The 19,999-nt window shown below is 57.3% G+C and overlaps 1 protein-coding gene across 3 annotated transcripts in view; it reads right to left on the minus strand.

Annotated features, from left to right (window-relative positions):
- IPPK (inositol-pentakisphosphate 2-kinase) overlaps positions 1 to 19,891 on the minus strand; it is a 68,463-nt gene extending 48,572 nt beyond the window's left edge. For 2 of the 3 annotated variants that reach the window (XM_008156868.3, XM_054727450.1), the window contains exons 1-6: positions 19,663 to 19,891; positions 12,854 to 12,901; positions 10,424 to 10,519; positions 6,897 to 6,963; positions 4,547 to 4,668; positions 3,131 to 3,220 (exon numbers count right to left, since the gene is read on the minus strand). In XM_008156868.3, the coding sequence (XP_008155090.1) occupies positions 3,131 to 3,220; positions 4,547 to 4,668; positions 6,897 to 6,963; positions 10,424 to 10,519; positions 12,854 to 12,901; positions 19,663 to 19,743 (504 nt within the window). In that variant the 5' untranslated portion in view covers positions 19,744 to 19,891. The remainder of the gene's footprint in view (positions 1 to 3,130; positions 3,221 to 4,546; positions 4,669 to 6,896; positions 6,964 to 10,423; positions 10,520 to 12,853; positions 12,902 to 19,662) is intronic. The other variant, XM_054727449.1, reaches the window with a different exon arrangement.
- Between the last annotated feature and the right edge of the window lie 108 nt (positions 19,892 to 19,999).

Raw genomic sequence — 19,999 nt, forward strand, 5'->3', positions numbered from 1 at the left:
GGCCTGCAGGGAAGGGCAGTTGGGGGCAACCAGGCCAGCAGGGGAGAGCAGTTAGGGACAATCGGGCAGGCAGGGGAGAAGTTAGGCATTGATCAGGCTGGCAGGGGAGTAGTTAGGGGGTGATCAGGCTGGTAGGCAGAAGCGGTTAGGGGCAATCAGGCAGGCGAGTGGTTGGGAGCCAGCAATCCTGGATTGTGAGAGGGATCCCAGATTGGAGAGGGTGCAGGCTGGGCTGAGGGACACCACCCCCGTGCACAAATTTCGTGCACCAGGCCTCTAGTCCTATCTAATAAAAGAGTAATATGCAAATTAACCATCAATCTGCTACACCCACAAAGCCATGCCCACCAGCCAATCAGGAGCGAGCATGCAAATGAACCCCAACCAAGATGGCTGCGGCCACGGAGAGAGCAGGAGGGAGGCTTGGGTTTCCCCAACAATGGAGGAAGCCAAGCTCTCTACACACCCTGGCGGGCCCAGGCCTCCACTCAAGGCTACAAAGTTTCAATTATAGAAGATAAATAAATCCCAACTAAAATGGTGGCAGCCACGGAGCTGGAGAGAGCAGGAGGCTAGAGTTGCCCCCGGCAATGGAGGAAGCCAAGCTTCTGCAGCCCTGGCCTGTCTTGGCCTCCACTTAAGGCTACCAAGTTTCAATTATAGAAGATAAATAAATCCCAACAGAAATGGCTGCCACCATGGAGCGAGCAGGAGGCTTGGCTCCGCTCCAGGCTAGAAAGTTTCAATTGTAGAAGATAAATAAATTCCAGATACCAGGGCCTCCGCTTGGGTCACTGGGGGGAGTGGCCGGCCTGCAAACCATCACAGGCCCCTCGCCCAGTCCGCCCCATGCCCAAAGGGAACCCCCACCCTGATCCGGGACACCCTTCAGGGCAAACCAGCTGGCCCCCACCCATGCACCAGGCCTCTATCCTATCTAATAAAAGAGTAATATGCAGATTGACCATCACTCCAACACACAAGATGGCTGCCCCCATGTGGTCAAAGATCCTGTCCCCATGTGGACACAAGATGGCCACCACAAGATGGCCAGCAGGGGAGGGCAGTTGGGAGGGACCAGGCCTGCAAGGAAGGGCAGTTGTGGGTGATCAAGCCTGCAGGGGAGGGCAGTTAGGTGTGACCAGGCAGGCAGAGGAGGGAAGTTGGGGGTGACCGGGCCTGCAGGGAAGGGCAGTTAGGGGTGACCAGGCCTGCAGGGGAGGGCAGTTAGGGGTGACCAGGCCTTCAGGGGAGGGCAGTTAGGGGCAAACAGGCTGGCAGGGGAGCAGTTAGGCATCAATCAGGCTGGCAGGGGAGTGGTTAGGGGGTGATCAGGCTGGCAGGCAGAAGTGGTTAGGGGCAATCAGGAAGGCAGGCAGGAGAGCAGTTGGGAGCCAGCAGTCCTGGATTGTAAGAGAGCAGTCGGACATCCCTTGAGGGGTCCCAGATTGGAGAGGGTGCAGGCTGGGCTGAGGGACACCCCTCCCTACCCCCCGTGCATGAATTTCGTGCATCAGGCCTCTAGTCTATAATAATAAAAGCATAATATGCTAATTAGACCAAATAGCCAAACAACCTTCCGGACGTCCTTCCGGACGACCACAGACGAAGCTGGGACTGCGAGGGCCGAACCCCTTACATGAATTTCGTGCATTGGGCCTCTAGTATAATATATAAAGAACATGTAAACTCTACAACAGAAAAACCCAATTCAAAATGGGCAAAAGAACTTGAATAGACATTTCTCCAAAGAAGATATTCAAATGACATAATAAGCACATGAAAAAGATGCTGACCATCACTGTTAGAGAACCGCAAATGAGAACTAAAATGGGCTACCACTGCACACTCACCACAAACAAGAACAACCAGGGCTGGCAAGGATGTGGAGAAATTAGAACACTCATACACTCATACATTGCTGATGGCAATACCACACTGGGGAAAACAGTGTGGTGTTTTCTCAAAAGGTTAAACATAGAACTTTCCTAAGACCCGGTAATTCCACTCCAAGGAATCTAGCCTGTGGGAGCAGCTACAGCGTTTGGACAGGTTCAAGCCTGGGACTAATGAGAGGGCACGATCCTCTCGTGGCAAAGCCACGTGCAAGCCCCAGCACAATTATAGCCAAAGGCTATAGTTGTAAGCTTGAACCTAAGGTCTGAACCTGTGGTCCCACGTGGCTGAGTGATGTGGGCTTGATAGAGTTCAGGTGCATGTAATTGAGTAGATTCGAAACCCACATGAACATTGTAAACATCTTGACCACGCCCTTACTTTGCCTCGTGGAATCTGGCTATAAAATAAAGGCTCGGCCTGCAGGCCGTGGCGCTGTCGCTAGCTCTCCATCAGAGAGGACAGCGTCCCACCCAGACCCAGCTTTTTTCTCTTGTCTGTCTTTTCTCAATCCTTCACCGCCCCCCCTCAGGCTCACCGAACCTGGCTGTGCTGGCATGGCACATATGGCTCCCAACGTGGGGCTGAGTATGGAGAACAGGGGCCTGAGTTCAGGCTCACCCATGGCCATGCCGGAAGAAAGCTGAAAACAGGGATTCAAAGAAACACATGTACATGCATGTTCATAGCAACATTATTCACAATAACCAAAAGGTGGAAAGAAGTCACATGTTCATCAACAGACAAGAGGATGGACAAAATGTTCCCAGACAATGGACTATTAATTGGCCACAAGAGGAATGAAGTGCTGATACATGCTACTACATGGATGGACTCAATATAATTATACTAAGTGGAAAAAGACAGTCGCAAAAGGCCACACATTGTCCAGAACAGGCAAATCCAGACACACAGGAGGTTGACAGGGGTTGGCAGGACAGGGACTGCTCCTGGGGCAGAATTTCTTTTTGAAGTGATGAAAATGTTCTGGAATTAGATAGTGGTGATGGTTGTACAACTTTGTGAATATACTAAAATATACTCAATGTATACACTTTAAAAGGCTGAATCTTAGGGCAAACAAATTTTATCTCAATTTAAAACAAACAACACAAAGGTGAGGTAAATAATAAGCATCTACAATTTCTTTCACTCTTTTGAAAACTCTGGGTGGTCACTGCAGGCCAGCACCCTCCCCACAGCGCTGCAGGCGGGCGGGCTGGCCAGCACTCACCTTGAGGTGCTGGTGCATGCAGTAGCGACACACCTTGTGCTTCATCTCGTGCGTCACGGCACTGGAGGAAGGAATAAACCCACATTTTGGCTGCAAAATAAATAAGAAAATCTGCTTAGGGAGAAACTGCATACCTTTACGCAGACAGAGAACTACAAGGCAACTTTGGGAGCAGCAGTGTTGGACAGAACTGTCCCCAAAGCTGCTTTTCTCTCCAACCCCTGATGCTTCTCTCGTCGCATCATATAAACATCTCTTTGCTGCTCGAGTCAGAACTCTCATTGGTCCTCAGTTGCTGGATTGAAAAGCACAACACAGAGTCACTTTGTGTTTTCAAGACAAACGAGACTGGAAAGATGCTGGGAGTGCTCCCAGCTCCAAGAAGCAGAACCTCATTCCCTCTGACAAGAAGTCATGAACAGGAAGGGCCCATCTGATGGTTGCTAGGCTTCCAAAATGTCTGGAACCCCAGGTGCCTTTTGAAACCCCTGGTTTCTGGGCACGTACAACATGTAAGACCTGCACTTAGCATGTGGCCCTGGAGAGCTGCCGCGTCTCTGTGAGGCCAAGGCACTCACCCTCTGGCTGGGGAAGCAGGTCCGCAGTCCCCACTAAGCACAGGGGTTGTGAGTGCTCAGGGCCAAGGGTGTGACCTGGAAATCACCACCAAAGAGGTTTGGAAAAAGGAGACAAACAATGGCCTGGGACATCCGGGAAGCTTCCTGAGGAAGACCTGAGCAGCCCCCTGGACACTGGGCAGCAGAATGAAGCCAGGGGCCTGGCCCTTATCTGGCAATCACTTCCTCCAATAGACGAGCAACACCCCTTGTCCCCCCGGCTCAGGACTCCTGGCCACGACAAACCTAAGCCTGGAGGGTCATGTATGTGACTGTGCCTCCAGGGAGGTTTCCCCTGAGCAGGACAGAAGCAAAGGAACAGAGTGCCCCCTGGTCTGAAGGGCAACCCTCAAGCTGACCTCCTGGAACACAGAATGTAGTGTCACCACAGGGCCCACAGGGCATGGCAGAGGGGGTGGTCGAGGGCATAGCGAGCTGCACCTTCCAGAGCCAACGGGGAGGGTGGACCCCAAAGCACTTGTGCTGGTGGCTGTCGGCCAGGGCCTGTCCACGGTCTCCCCACTGCAGCACCTGGAGACAGGCCTAAACCTGGGGCTGGGGAGCATGTCCCTTGGGTCTGGCCGGTGGGAGAAACCAGAGCAGGATGGAGCAGGTGGCACTATGGGAGGAGCGGGAAGCAGACGGAGTCTCTATGAGGTGCTGGTCCTGAGAAGGGCTGCGGGGCCGTGGAGACAGCAGGAGCTTCTGCGGGAAGGTGTGCTCTGGCAGGTACCCTGGACTCACAATTTGAACCCACCTTTCCCTTCTCCCCACACCACTCCCCTTTACAAAACTTCACCTTGATCTCTACACATAGAATCGGCCGGTGCTCAGCAAAATGGTAGGTCTGAAGTCTGGCTAAATTGGGAAGGCACAGAGCGTAACCACTGAGAGTGTCCAGGTCCTTGTCACAGCGAGATTCTAGAAAACAGAGGTGGAACATACCTGAGGATCAGGGCCAGAGATATAAGACGATGCTGCGGCAACTTGGCAAATTCCCTGGAGGAAAGGCCAGCCCTGGCCTCCAGCCCCTGGGCAGCTGGAGTGTGCTGCCTGTTGGGGCCTTTGAGTCACATGAGTGTAACTGTGACTCAGGGTGGGGGTTGGGTCTCACGGTATCAGCTCGACCTCCGGAAGGCTGGAGGCTGAGGGCAGCTAGCTAGTCAGCTGTGTCTAATGCCCAACCCTCCCCAAACCCTCCCACCACAGCTGGGCAGCCACCGTGCATGGCACTCCTCCATGCGCTCACACACTGCTGCTGCCAGCAGGGCACGCACCCCAGACGACTCCAGGGGGAAGGACACCTGGAAGCACCTGCCCCCAGTGCCCCTTCATTCTGCTGGTCTTACCTGTGTCCCTGAGCTGCAACAAGCCATAACATGACGATGACAATGAGTTCTATAGGCCCTTCTAGTAAATTATCAGATCCTGAGGTTGGTCTTGGGGACCCCCAAATGTTCAATTGTCATCAGAAGTGAGGTGGTCTTGGGGACTGCCCCCAAAATCTGTGAGCCCCTTACCCCGGGAGCTCAGAGGAAGGAGCGCTCCTGCACACAGCTCCCCGTCAGGGACTCCTGGAAGCTGTGCTGGGGGCAGTCACGGGAGGCACATGTGGCCTCCAGGCCCCACGTGAGGTTGGCTTTCCTCCTTTCACAGAACAAGGCTGCTTATGAGTCATTGTTACAATGGGGCACAGTCCTTATTACTGTTAAGTAGCATACATTTAATTACTAATCCTAAAATAAAATAATGGCACTGAGCAGCATTGCAGCTGCACGGCAGAACCTAGAGCCAGTCTCAGTCTGTCTTCGTCTAGTCTAGAGGCGGAAACAGCTAAGACGCTGTCCTGGCTTCAACGTGGCTATGACCTCCTTCCCCCCTCAGCCCTCTCCATGCGGAGCCCACTCCTCTGGGCCTCCTCCACCAGCGGCTCCAGGCATGGTGCTCTGGGGGCTGGCCTGCTCCTGCCAATAAGGGAGACTTCTCCACCGGCCACTGCACACCGTGGCTGCCGGGCTGTGTTTTGGGCGGAGGCATGTCCATCTCAATCACAGGGGCTTTACCTCTTTGTCTCTGACCCTGAAAGGCAAGGCTTTGACATGGCTTCTGTCACTAAGCCATGACCAAGTTCAAGAAGGTACGGGAGGTGACGGGGCAGGGACGGGAGGTGACGGGGCAGGGACGGGAGGTGACGGGGCAGGGACGGGAGGTGACGGGGCAGGCATGGGAGGTGACGGGGCAGGGACAGGAGTGATGGGGCAGGCATGGGAGGTGACGGGGCAGGCATGGGAGGTGACGGGGCAGGGACGGGAGGTGACGGGGCAGGGACGGGAGGTGACGGGGCAGGGACGGGAGGTGACGGGGCAGGGACGGGAGGTGACGGGGCAGGGACGGGAGGTGATGGGGCAGGCATGGGAGGTGACGGGGCAGGCATGGGAGGTGACGGGGCAGGGACGGGAGGTGATGGGGCAGGGACGGGAGGTGATGGGGCAGGGACGGGAGGTGATGGGGCAGGTACGGGAGGTGATGGGGCAGGTATGGGAGGTGACGGGGCAGGCATGGGAGGTGACGGGGCAGGGACGGGAGGTGATGGGGCAGGGACGGGAGGTGATGGGGCAGGGACGGGAGGTGACGGGGCAGGTACGGGAGGTGATGGGGCAGGTATGGGAGGTGACGGGGCAGGCATGGGAGGTGACGGGGCAGGTACTGCCCACAGAACTCACGTCTCCTGGTCCCCCAGGAGGACAAGCAGGCTGGGTGGGCTCAGCTCTGGGGGCAGGCCCTCTGGCTGCAGACTCTGTGGGCTGGCCCTCCTCTGCGGTGTGGGTCTACCTGGTTTCCTTTTAACTCCTCCAGCCTCCCTGCAGCCTCCCTTCCCTTCCGAGTCTCTCCTAACTCCCTCGGCTCCCTCTCGCTCCCAAATGCATGTTTATTAGTATTAATTAGTTCCTGGTCATACATTCTCTGCAGTGGCCTGGGGATCTGATGCCAGAATTGTCTTCGTAAGCTCCTGGGATCTCTACCCTGATGATCAAGTTTCTGGCAAAAGAACTGCTGAAAGCTGCATCTACCTAACATGAGGAAAATGTCACACACTTCACATCGGGTATCTAGAATGACAAAGGAAATGTGTAGTTAGAAACCCTTACCTGGTCGTTCAGACTGTATCTTTAAGCAGAGCTGCTTCACAAAATCTAAAGGCAGCTGGACCACCTCCTGTAAGGGAACAGCAGCAGTGTGGGCCGCGCAGCACTGAGAACGTGCCCAATGCCGCGGAGCTGCACACGAACAGTGGTGCGAACGGCACATTCCCGTGACGTACACTTCAGCACATTACAAAGTCCTCCGGCCTAGCACTGGGCCTCAGGTCCCCATTCAACAGGAGCACTGGGAGCGCCGGCCCTCGCAGAGCGCCTGGGTGCGGGTGGTGACCAGCAGCGGTCCATCACCCAGCCGGTGTCCTCACGAGCCCTGGCCTCTCCTCGTGGTGTCCCTGCGGCAAAGCAGGGCGGGAGGGGCTTGCTGCTGGCACGAAGGCTCCCAGCAGCGGTCTCCGCAGACACGCGGAGCCTCTCCCGCTCCCCCACGGAACAGCTCAAGGAAAGGTCTGATGGAATACTAATCTCCGGGCGACCCGGCCCTCCGCCACGGGACTGAGGCCCGCAGGCTGTGCATCTGGGCGAAAGACGAAGAGTAACTTCTCCCCACGTTGCTGCTCCTTGCAATTTCCTGCGGAAGGAGCTTTAGTCCGAGCTCTCACCACTGTCCCGGTGCTGCCTGGGTGGCAGGCTCGCCCTCGGGAGAAGCCCCGCAGGACACAGGAGCCCAGCCTAGGATGCGGACGCCCCGGCCTGCCTGGCTTCCTGCTGCACAGACGGGCTCCTGCAGTGGGCCCTGGCTGTCAGTCCACTTCCCAGCCTGCTGTGCGAGCTGACCTCGTGAATTCTGGCATTTACCTACACATGCTATAAACTGATAAAAGGCGAGTTGCTAAAAATTTAGTTCTGAATTAGGTAAGGTGTGACCGGTTTGGCTCAGTGAATTAGGTAAGGTGAAACAATGGAAGAGGGGGGATTATAAACATTTGAAAATTCAAAACTTAGACATTCACAAAAGCCCCAGGTCTCACTCCACTTTAAACAAACCAAAGGTAGGAAGTGAGCAGTGGCACTCGAGGGACACTGTGCAGGGAAGATAAAGAACTGCCTCCAGACCCTCCCTCAGAGAAACACCTCAGCCCGCAGCCAGCCCGGGGCAAGGCGGGCAGGGCCGCAGCAGCTCAGGCCTGTGCAGGCAGGCAGGCCCTGCTGGACTCCTCAAGTGACAGACACGTGCAGAGGACCGAGGGGTCGAGTCCAGAGCTCAAAGCGGCTCAGCTTCTCTTGAAACGCACCTGTGACTGCCCCACCTGAGTCCACAGTCACTAAGGTAAAAAGTAGAATTTATCTCTTTAAGCAACTTTAAATTCCTGCTTTTATTATGAGTTCTATTTGTGTTTAAGTCAGAATGAAATGCTGGTAGTAGACACCCTGCCTAGCATTTGGTTCCATTTGCTTCAGACGCATGACCCTGTGCACCGCGCCATCACCGGCCGGATGGACGAACGGCGCCTCGGAGCCCCGGGGGGCATCGCAGGGCACGTGGTGTTAACGCAGGGAAACGGAAGAGCACAGAGCCCTCCCAGGAAGTGTACCTGGAAGATGCGGCCACCCCGCTTCCCTGCTGACAGGCATTTCCCTCAAAGGGATGGCGGGAGGCTGCGGAGGAGAAGGGCCGCCCAGACTGGAGGCCAACAGGGGAGCGGCACGTCCGCAGCCTCCCAGGAGCTCCCTCAGGAGAATGGCACCCTCACTCGCCACACGAGCTGGCCTGGCCCGTGCCCCCATCGTGTCAGGGTAAAGGTGAAGTCCAGGCCGCCCAGGGGCACCCAAACTTGGAGGCCGAGGCCCACAAAAGCGAGGCAGAACTTCTAAAATTCGCCAGGTCTCCACTCCCCCCAGGATTTAAGATGCAGACATGTGTAGGCATAAAGGGACAGCCTCGTCCCCATTGCCTAACCGCCAGTTCACACGGAAACCGGCCCAGACTAGTCCGCAAACAGCCGGGCAGGCCGGAGGCAGTGCGGGCACGAGCAGGGTGCTGTTGGGCCTCGGCTCTCACCGTGGGGCTGGCTGTATCTTGTCCCAGGACACGGAGGAGGGGAATGCTCACCGGCTGCATCGGGCCCACTTCCCGTCACACGGCATCTACACAGGCTGACTGCCTGTATGTGCCGGGTGCGGACCGGAGACGTGCTCTGGATGCCGTCCGGTGGGCCAGGCCTGAGTGGCGGTCCCCTGGGGACACCGCGTCTGCCTGGGGGCAAGACAGGCTGTGCTCACTCAGGTGCTGTCTCCACGCCAAGGTGTCAACGGGATGCACGTTCCCAGAAAGCGACCTGTGGCCTCACCTCCTGCACCCAGGGACCCATCCGCTGTGGATGGCGGAGCATGGGTGCCCTGGGCCGGGGGGCACCCTGACGCTGCTCCCACTTATCCGGCTGCTCTCGGCTGCCCCACCTCCCACACCCTCCTCACGGGCCCTGCCAGGAGGAAGGTCTGGAGCCTCAGCGCTGTGATACAGAGAAAGGCTCCGCAGGGGCCAGGTGCGCCCGCTCCCTGGGACTCCGCACACAGACTGCGGCTCCCTGCGGCCCTCCACTCTGCGGGCTGACCTGCAAGGCCGCAGGATGCTGTGGAAAGGACACAACTTTGGGCCAGATCATCTCTCAGATCAAGTACTGGGGAGCCGGGCTGAGTCTCACGGACCCTCAGAGCCCTGCAGTAAACCCACGTGGGGAGGTGCTGAGAAAGCCAGCCAAAAGCCACACCACCCTGCCAACCCACGGCTGGGCCACCCTGGAAAAGGGTCTGATGCCTTCAGTCAAGGCTGCAGCCTGAGGGACACCGGCAGCCACCCCCATACATCCTAAGCTTGTCTAGGGACCTTCTTGGAGGATGCTTTCCTGTCAGAGCCATTTAAAACCTACTTTGCTCGGCAACCCTTCATCTTCACAGGTGCCCTCAACCTCCTAGGATCATTTTCCCCAGGACAGACGCAAGGCATAGGGTCTGCAGAACGGAGCAGTGCTCTCTGGGTGCAAAGTGATAAACCTGTTAGTCTGTTCAGGGCCCTGATCTAAAACAGGCAGCAGGGCCAACAGATACTAAGACAGCTGTCACCAGCGTGGACCAAAGCCACTGTGGCTTCCTACACTGTTTCCTCCCCAAGTGTCCAAACTACAGACCTTGTCAGTGACAGGCACGCCTCTCAGTTATCAGGACCAATAAGAGCCAGCAGTGCAGACCAGCCACATGCAATGGACGCAGCAGGCTGTCTGGACCTCGCTCAGGCCCTCGTCACGCTGCACGTCTCCAAGGCGGGGGGAGGAGACTGGTACCCTGGCAAGCGGGGGTCTCATGTGGTCTCTCTGAACCTCAGGCTCTTCAGCCAGAAAATGGGAATAATGCTATCTGCTCTGCTACCTCACAACACAGCAAATGCGAAAAACAAACCACTCGGAAACTCTAACATGAGGAACTATCAAGCTCATAGTTCCAAACTGTAATTGAGAAGCTGGTATTATTAATACAGATCTTGCCCATGAACTTAAGACTCCATAAATGAAACCACTTACCCCACAATGAACATAGTTCTCCCCCAAAAACTCTTTCATGACATTTTTGCCGAAGTCCACTATGTTTTGTAGGTGCTGGAATACTTCTTCCGAGGCCTGCAACACAGAAGCACAGGAAGGCCTTACTGACGCGGGGGCGGAGGACGGAGGGGTACACACAGAAGCACAGGAAGGCCTTACTGACGCGGGGGCGGAGGACGGAGGGGTACACACAGAAGCACAGGAAGGCCTTACTGACGCGGGGGCGGAGGACGGAGGGGTACACACAGAAGCACAGGAAGGCCTTACTGACACGGGGGCGGAGGACGGAGGGGTACACACAGAAGCACAGGAAGGCCTTACTGACGCGGGGGCGGAGGACGGAGGGGTACACACAGAAGCACAGGAAGGCCTTACTGACACGGGGGCGGAGGACGGAGGGGTACACACAGAAGCACAGGAAGGCCTTACTGACACGGGGGCGGAGGACGGAGGGGTACACACAGAAGCACAGGAAGGCCTTACTAACACAGGGGCGGAGGACGGAGGGGTACACACAGAAGCACAGGAAGGCCTTACTAACACAGGGGCGGAGGACGGAGGGGTACACACAGAAGCACAGGAAGGCCTTACTGACACGGGGGCGGAGGACGGAGGGGTACACACAGAAGCACAGGAAGGCCTTACTGACACGGGGGCGGAGGACGGAGGGGTACACACAGAAGCACAGGACGGCCTTACTGACGCGGGGGCGGAGGACGGAGGGGTACACACAGAAGCACAGGAAGGCCTTACTAACACAGGGGCGGAGGACGGAGGGGTACACACAGAAGCACAGGAAGGCCTTACTGACGCGGGGGCGGAGGACGGAGGGGTACACACAGAAGCACAGGAAGGCCTTACTGACGCGGGGGCGGAGGACGGAGGGGTACACACAGAAGCACAGGAAGTCCTTACTGACGCGGGGGCGGAGGACGGAGGGTCACACCCAGGGCGCCCCGCCTGCCCTCACAAGCAGGAGACGGCGGTCCTGGCCTCGCCAGACACCGCCAGACCCACTGGAGCTTCTGTCCTCTCAGCTCTCAGGCCCACCTCTGCCTTCCACCCAGGGCCCCACGTGACCCACCCTGTGCCAGGAACACCGGTGGATTCCACCAGCAGCTCGTGCACTGCTTCCGAGGAATTGGACTTTGAAAATCTCTCCTGTCCAAAAATCACTAGGTATTTACATTTTATTCTTCAGCCTCTAAATAGAGAATAAAATATTTTCTCCCAAGTCAGATGTTCTTAAGGAGCCAATAAGCTATGAGATTTGGGTGAGACAGCAAATCAGTCCTGTGTCCCTCGCCCTGGCGGAGGCGAGAACTCCGCACGGTCCATGCCAGGTCTAAGGAACGAGAGAGCTGTCCTCAAGGGCAGTCCAGGTGGTGCTGACACAGGGCTTGAGCTCCAGGGAAGGCCTGGGTCGGGCTGCCATCTGCACTGCAGCATCCACAGACCCAGCCTGCATCCCAGGGCACGTGCAGTGTGACGTGTGAGAATGAAGCCGACAGAGAGGCCCAGAGCACACGCAGTGACGCCACACGCTGGGCCCAGAGCCCCGGACCAAAAGCTCCCCTTGTTGACAGCATGACCACAGGATTCCCACGGGGAACGCCACTGACATAATGAGGAAACGCAAATTGCTGGTTGCCTGGGAAGACAACGCCTCAATGAACTGAAGCAGGAACAGCTGACCAGAGCTGTGGGTCTGGGCTCAGCAGACGCTGCATGGAGAAGGGGGGCTGGGGGCAGCCTCCCAGGCGGCTCTGGTCTGCACTGGATTCCACAGAAACGGACGGCCGTTCTGCCCAATTCCCACTCCCCACCCCCACCCGCCGTCCCACTGTGAGGGCCGTGCCCCTTCCCCCAGGGCCCCCTGAGGAAGGCTCTGCAGGGCTCCCTGACTGAGCCCTGCGCCCACTGAGATTTGGATGAATACCACAGCGACACCCCACCTCCAGGGTCACTGCCTCGCAGAGGTCAGCGGGGTTACAGAGCTGCAACAGCTCCGAGGGTGTCCGGTCCTGGGCTTGGGTGACTCAGCAAATAGAAGCCAAGGCGCCATCTGAGCTGCCTGTGGGACCTGCAATGCCGCCTACCTGCCAGCATCCCAGACTTCATGTTCAGAGATGGGGAAGCGCAAAGCTGAGACCTGGCCCTCGGGGTCCCCGCCAACCACAGGGCTCTCTGACTTGAACGGGCGACTCCTAGCTCAGCACCCAGGGACTCCCCACAGTGACCCCACCAGGCACTGGGTCCTGCAGGAATCAGACCCACCACGTTCTGACTGAATGCCGTGTCGTAGTTAAGTCTCTATAATGCGCATTCAGACTTCTCCATCAGAAATAAAATCAAAGTGTTCCTAAGTCATTGTTTCAGTGCCTGGGTGGCAAACTCAACAGATCTTACCTTCTTCCTATTGGGAGGAAACTTCAGAAAACGCAGTACCACACAACGCTATTGGAAAAGAAAGCAAAGGGTGATTAGTGCCGCCTGCAGTCTGGGGGGCGGGTGTGCAGGAGGGGTTGGGCAGCGTGGGGGTGTCCGCAGCAGTTTGGAGGTGGCAACCTCAGAGGCAGCCCCCTGGCCTGAACACCCGGTGCCCCCACCAGAGGACACACTGGGGCCACAGGGCAACCAGGAATACCTGTGCCTTCTGACCCAGCCAGCCCACTCTCAGGAATTTATCTTAAGGAAATAAGAATGTACAAAAGGTTTTACTACTCGTAGAAAAGTATGGCCAATTCTAAATAAAATGGAAACGATCTCCATGTTACCAGCCCACCCTCGGGAGCTACAGTGTCCTCCTGCGGGCCAGTCCCCACAAACAGCCACACTCAGTGGTGCACCTGTTCTGCAAGGCCAGCCCCGCTGCCCTGTGGGGGCCGGGCTGTGGGGGCCGGGCTGTGGGGGCCGGGCTGTGGGGGCCGGGCTGTGGGGGCCGGGCTGTGGGGGCTGCCCTGTGGGGGCCGGGCTGTGGGGGCCGGGCTGTGGGGGCTGCCCTGTGGGGGCCGGGGCTGGGCCGGTGGCCACAGGTCATGCCAAGAGGCCAGCTGTGGAGCCAGCAACACCCGTTCAGATGGACAGCAGAGAAAGGTGCGGAATCAACCTCACGGGCCCTCGTTGGCAGAAAGACACCTAGTCCCAGGGCTACCATGGCTGAAGGGCAGGCTGCCTCGGCTGCCCTCAGGGAGATGCCCAGGGGGGTGGGCACTGCTGCCCCAGTGAGCGCCAGGGCTGCCGCTGCAGCGGGTCTGACCAGCTGGGAAGGAAACGTTCTCTCCAGCCAGACATCGGCCCGCAGGTGTCTGAAATGGGCCTGCTCGATGTCTAGGACAGGTGCCAAGGAAGTTCAGAGAGGGGTGAGAGGGAGAAGACGGTCTGGGCCGGGCAGCTCTGCCCACAGCAGGACAGGGAGCGAGGCGCACGCACTTGCACCTTGGCCCCCCGGTGAGAATCGGTGATTTCAAAAAGCTAAAAACGTCACTGAGTGCAGAAATGACACATATCAACAACCTCAAAACGTACAGAGTTAGGGTACAACTTGTCACTTAGCAAAGCAGCAGGAAGCTTCCTGTGCTGCGAGGGTCCCAGGGGTGACGGGGGCGGGGGGAGTGGGCCTGGCAAAGGTGCCTCCGATCCACTCTGAGAACATCAAGTCATCGAAACATCAGGATGCCCGGAAAGCAAGGCTCGGGATAGCTCTAAAAGCACAGCCTCACAAATGCCTGGCAGCACGGGAGGGGCCCTGCCGCCAGAGTGCTCTGCAGCCCGTGAGGGGTATTCTACATTGTTAGGCTGCAAGGCTGAGTGAAAAGGCAGGAAAACAGAAACAAAGAATTCTTTTTAAAAATGTATTTTTTTATTGATTTTTTTTGAGAGAGAGAGAAACATCAATGAGAATCATCGTTCAGCTACCTCCTACACTCCCCCCACACTGCCCTGACTGCGAATCAAACCAGTAACCTCTTGGTTCATGGGTCTTGGTTCACTGAGCCACACTGGGCAGGCCAAAGGGTTCTTAAGTACCCAATAAAACCACATAATGGAGGGAGTGCACCAGAGTGTTAACAAAAATTATTTTCTTAGTGTGGAAATATTGGGTGCTTTCATGCAGGGGGGAGGGGGGGGAGCTCAGCCCAGCCGGTGCCCTCTCGCAGTCCAGGACCCCTTGCTCCTTACCTCCCGCCCGCAGTGGAGGCGCCAGCCCTGAGCCTGGCTTCTGGCTGAGCGGCACTCCCCCAGTGCGTCATAGCGACCGGTCTTTACGCCGTTCGGTCAATTTGCATACTAGGGTTTTATTATATAGAACTTTCTGGAAGTGAGGAGGAAGCAATAGTTGATATTGAACACAAATAAAAGACCATAAAAACCAATATATTAAAAAGGAGACCTGCCCACCTGAAGCCAGAGAGAGTGAACCTGTGGGTGGAATTAAAGGGTTAGGGCCCCAGGCAAACACCCAGGGGAGGCTGGCGTGGCCTGCGGGCCCCCTCACTGGTGTCTCAGGCTGCAGCCTAGGCTTCCACTGGATGACGGCCCAGAGCCGGGCCTCCCGAAGACCCCAGGAGGCACAGACCCGGCCGCGTTACGTTACGGGAGAGGGAGGCTGACCCGCCGCAGCAGAGGAGGACACCCTCGAGGCGCTGCCCTGGGTGTCCGATGGCTCAGGTGCTTCTCAGTGAGGCTGCCTTTTGCAGGTGCCCTGCCGCCCCAACCTGGGTGGCCTCTCAGAGCATCTGTGACAACACCCGGCCAGGTCAACGCCTGTGGTGACCCAACGAGTAACCCACCACAGGACCCACAGTGGGGTTGGGAGACGGGGTGGGACATGGTGCTGGGTGGACAGCCTCAGACAAAACAGACGAGACATCTCGCCGAGGGGAGCCCATCGAGGCCAGAAGGAGGACCTGCTCCTTCCCAGGCTGGCAGCCCCATCTGGACCCACCACTACTGCACAGCTGACGCAGGCGCAGCTAGACCGTGAGGGGGGAGGGGGCAGTGGTTACACATCCACGTGACAGGCAGGGAAGGGCACTCAGGGGCTGAAACGGAGGAGACTCGATGGTCCCTGAAGGGATGGCCGGGGTGACAGCCAGAGGAGAAGCAGAACGATTTGGAATGACAAACACTGCATGGGTGCCAGTGAGTCTTGGAGGAGCTACAAGGCCCAGGCCTCCCAGGCCACACGAGGGCTATGGGGCAGGGGCACAAATGCATGCGTGTGGGGGCGGGGCAGCCGGCGCTGCAGTCGTCCTGCTGCTGCACACGCAGAAACCTTCCTTACCTCACGGTACACGGGGCCGCTGCTCCCTGAGTTCTGACTGAGGAGGAGGCTGGGGAGCCATGCCACCTTGGGAGACCAGGCCTGGCTGGGCAGACCTCGATGCTAGGAAAGCAGGGCTCAGCGCTCGCCAAGGCCAGGGCTGGAAACCACCAAAGGAAACACAATTGGGAAATAACTAATCCTAGTCATTCAACCACAGGTGCAACAGGTGGGAGCCACATGCAGTCTCCAATGAGTTCGTACCAAGAAAGAAGTCACAGCTACTGTTATCAACCTGTATGGATAGAATTAAAAATCTCAAATACAGAATCAGTTACTAATTTTAAAAAATCTAGAGGCAACAAAAGGTTAAGACTCTTTCAACTAGATTCAGGAAAAAATGAAAGAAGGGAGTGGCCCAGGAGTTGGGAAAAGTCATTTTTGAAAAAGCAATAGAACAGAACAATTCTTATTTGCTTCCGACACATACATTAAGTATGACCTACAAACCAGAGATCCTAAAATGCAAGACAGGAAGGTGCAGTCAGATGGCCTGACTGCAGGAACTTCGCATCATCAGGACCCAGACGAACGCCAGAGGGCTTCACCCGTCCCCCCACCCGTCCCCCCACCCCGCTCCCCAGAATCTTAGGAAGGCTGCAAAACCTGAAAGATCAGACATGACAGCTTCCCACGTGCTTCTGACAAATGGCCTTTGTTGGCAGGTCTTTCATTTTGCTTCTGTCACAGCAGCCTAGTGTGATGAAGGGAGTGGGCCACTGTCTGCCCTGCACCCCATAGGTGAGGGCAGCCGGAGGGCGGCTCAAGGCCTGGGGCAGCTCTCTGCCTGGCCTGCCCCGGCTGACGCCCACCACCATTGGAGACACTTAAGAGATCAAATTATAAACCAGACTATGGTGACCTTTACAGGACAGGACCCCGAGCCAAGCCAACAGGACAACGGAGAAGACGGGCAAGTGCAGCTGTGAAAGCCACACGGACAGAAAGCCCGCAGCACACGCGGGCGGCCTGGCCTCGCTACACAGCTCAGAGGGAGCAGAAGGGTGGCACGGTCACAGGACGAGTGACAGCACCCTCACTGCCCACAAGGAAAGTGCCCTTGCCCAAGACCTTGCATGAGGTCAGTGCATGGGCCTCCAGGCACCCACTGGGACACAGTGCCAAGCTGTGGGCCAACGGGGCTGGCGCCAGGGCCAAGGGCCAGGGCCTGGGAAAGGGTTAAACTGCACGGCTGGACCCAAGGGTGCTGAGCACCAGGTTGCGTGTGACAGACACAGGATGCCTGAAGGGGCCACCAGGAAGCCGACAGCAATGTGCCAGGGAACTGGTCTGCCATGAGGGTCTCGCACTGTCCTTTCTTCCCGCTCAGCCCTGAGACCTCCCCGGGCCACGGTCCTCCTGTGGCCTGCACTTGGCTCTTCCGTCTGCAGGCCCCATTTTACAAGCCCCATGCTCCTCACAGCTCCCGACGCCTGGAGGCTCTTTCGCCTCATGCTCCTTCAGTGCAGATGCCAGGCTGCAGGACTGGCTGCCTGGAGGCACGCCGTGTTCTGAGCTGGCGAGGAGAAAACAGATTGCTCACTTCATAGGGACCTTCCAATCAGAAGTACATGATGCCCTCTCCAAGAAAGTGACTATCTCCCGATCTAGAAAAAAGTGGGGCCTGGCCGCTGTGGCTCAATGGTTGTGTCGACCTATGGACTGGGAGGTCATGGTTCGATTCCCGGTCGGGGAACATGCCTGGGTTGTGGGCCGATCCCCAGTGTGGGGCGTGCAAGGAGGCAGCCGATCAATGGTTCTCTCTCATCACTGATGTTTCTATTTCTCCCTCTCCCTTCCTCTCTGAAAGCAATAAAAATACATTAAAAACAAAAAGTGGGGAAGGCAGCTCTCTGTCTTGGAATGAATAAGGGGGTCTGGGGAGTCCATCCGCAGGTGAGGGAATCCTGTGCTCAGTTGTCCATCTTCTCTCCCACTTGCACACACCCTCTCCTCGGGCACAGCACAAACCTGAAGGGCTGCCTTCCAGGACTCTCCCCCCCCCCCCCCCCCCCGCCCCGGTCCTCAAGGCCCGGGCAAAGCACAAAGGCTTCTTCACACCCAAGGGGCACAGTCCTCCCTTTACTCAGTGCCTTCACTTGGTAGGAACACTTTCTTACACGACTATTTACAAAGATCATCTTCAAGTTCAAATGATGAGCTACTTAACAGGCAGGCAGGCATGAGCATAGCAGAGCAAATTTAGATTTAAAATACAGAATGAAAACCACGGGTCCAGGGCAGCCTGGTGACTGAGTTTAAAAGAAAAAAAGAAACAAAAAACCCACCACCCCAACAACAGGCATGCAACAAGGTGCGGGGGCGGGGCGGGGCGGTGAACCACCCTGGAGGTGAGCAGGCTCTTGTAAGGGGTGGCGAAGGCGTGTGAGTGCCTGATGCCGCTGCGCTCCCACCGTGAAGGCAGTTGGTGTAATCTAGTCCCTAAATGTTGCGTAGCATTGACCAGTGACCCATCTTAGCCCAGTGCTTTCTGTTTCGGGAGGTGATTGATTTTGTGGGCGTAGTTTATAGTATTTCAAGTCTGGGACTTGCTCCTTTGTCCAACAGTATTTTTGAAACTCAGTACATTAGCCCCCACTAGAAAAGCTGAGCTTTACACAAGGTGAAGACACACTATCCAGTCTTACTAAGGAACTGGAAGATGAGTATTTGTTTTGTGGGAGGCTTCTGCGCCACCACAACAGAAGGGCTCATGCTGGAACACCCCATGCTTTGCCTGACCTTGAAACACAACGGGGCCCAGCTGACTGCGCAGAGAACAGCTTCAGGTGAGCTTGGTCCATTATTAATTCATCTAAAGATCTTGAGCAAAGCGTGTAGTCTCAGTTCTTACGTTTCCAGACTGTGGCAGTACATAGGGGTCAGCGGGGTGACTGCAACTTACCCTACAGCTGACCCAGGCACGCAGCACTGGAATGGCAGAGCCCGGCGCCCTCCCATAGGAGCTGGCGGGCTGGGACAGGTATCTTAGCCTCACTTGCCAGGTGTAACTTGTCCAGCTCCTGCTCATCTTTCTAGCAATTACACAAAGGGGGTTCTGTTACTAGTTCACTTTGCAAATGCAGAAATGGAGACTGGGCCAGGCCGTGGTAGAACTGGGATTCTGCCCAGTTCTGTGTGACTCCAACTCGCATGCTCTTGACCCCTCCCCCAGCACTGCATTCCTGCCGCTGGTGTCAGCCGGCAGCAGGTCAGGGAGACCTGGGCCTTCGCACAAGTCCACAGCTTCTCTTCCCGGAGTCACCTCCCTGGGAGTTCTTACAGCACTTTCTGAAACTCTCACCCTCACTAAGAAAGGGAGGAGTAAGGACGGGAGGTTTTAAAAAAGGGAAACTCAATTCTAAACGATTCTGCAAAAAGCGTCTGGGCAAGGCTCCACGATTAGCAGCTGCAGCAGAGCAGCAACGCCGCCCCGTGCGGAGGTCCACAGCCGCCGGACTTCTTCCCCACCCGCGCCGCGCACCCTCTGCCCACAGCCGCCAGGAGCCCGGGAGCCACGGGAAACTGACCAGGGGATGGCGACACTGGAGCAACAGGGAACTCACCCCGGGAGAGGGGATGACGCTGCGGGGACGCGGAAGCGACCCGAAGCGGGTGCTGGGGGGACGCGGAACTGACTCGAGGGAGGGGAGGTGACCTGGAGGAACACGGCACCGACCTGGCGGGGGTGACACTGGGGGACGCTGCACCGACCTGGGGGAGGGGGTGACGAAGTGGGGACGCAAACTGACGCGAGGGGGGAGGTGTGACTGTGGGGACAGGGGAAGGGGTCTGGGAGGAGCGGAACCGACCCGCACCGCGGGGTGCTGGGGGGACGCGGAAACGGTCGGGCAAGGTGAGGGTCCCGGACGCGCCGACGTCTGTCGCTCACCTGCGCGTGGGCCACAACCAGGCTCTTGTTGCCCTCGCCGTGGTACCCCCATTCATTCTCGTCCATCTTCCCCTTGTCCATCCCCCAGAGCGGCCCTGGCGCCTGGCAGGGCCGCGAGCTGGGGGTCGACAGTCCGCCTGGGCACCAGCCGCGCCGTCGGAAGAGGAGGAGAACGAGAAGGGCGAGGAGGAGGAGGAGCGCCTGTCAGCCGCCGCCTGCGCCCGACCGGCCACCCCGACTCGCAGGCGCGGGCCGCCGGAAGCCACGCCCCCGGCCGCCATGGCGGAGCCGGGCAACTCCGGGTTCGTGCCGGCTTCTCCTCCATTGGCCACTGCGG

Source organism: Eptesicus fuscus, chromosome 15 (assembly GCF_027574615.1).
Source record: "Eptesicus fuscus isolate TK198812 chromosome 15, DD_ASM_mEF_20220401, whole genome shotgun sequence".
Lineage (NCBI taxonomy): Eukaryota > Metazoa > Chordata > Mammalia > Chiroptera > Vespertilionidae > Eptesicus > Eptesicus fuscus.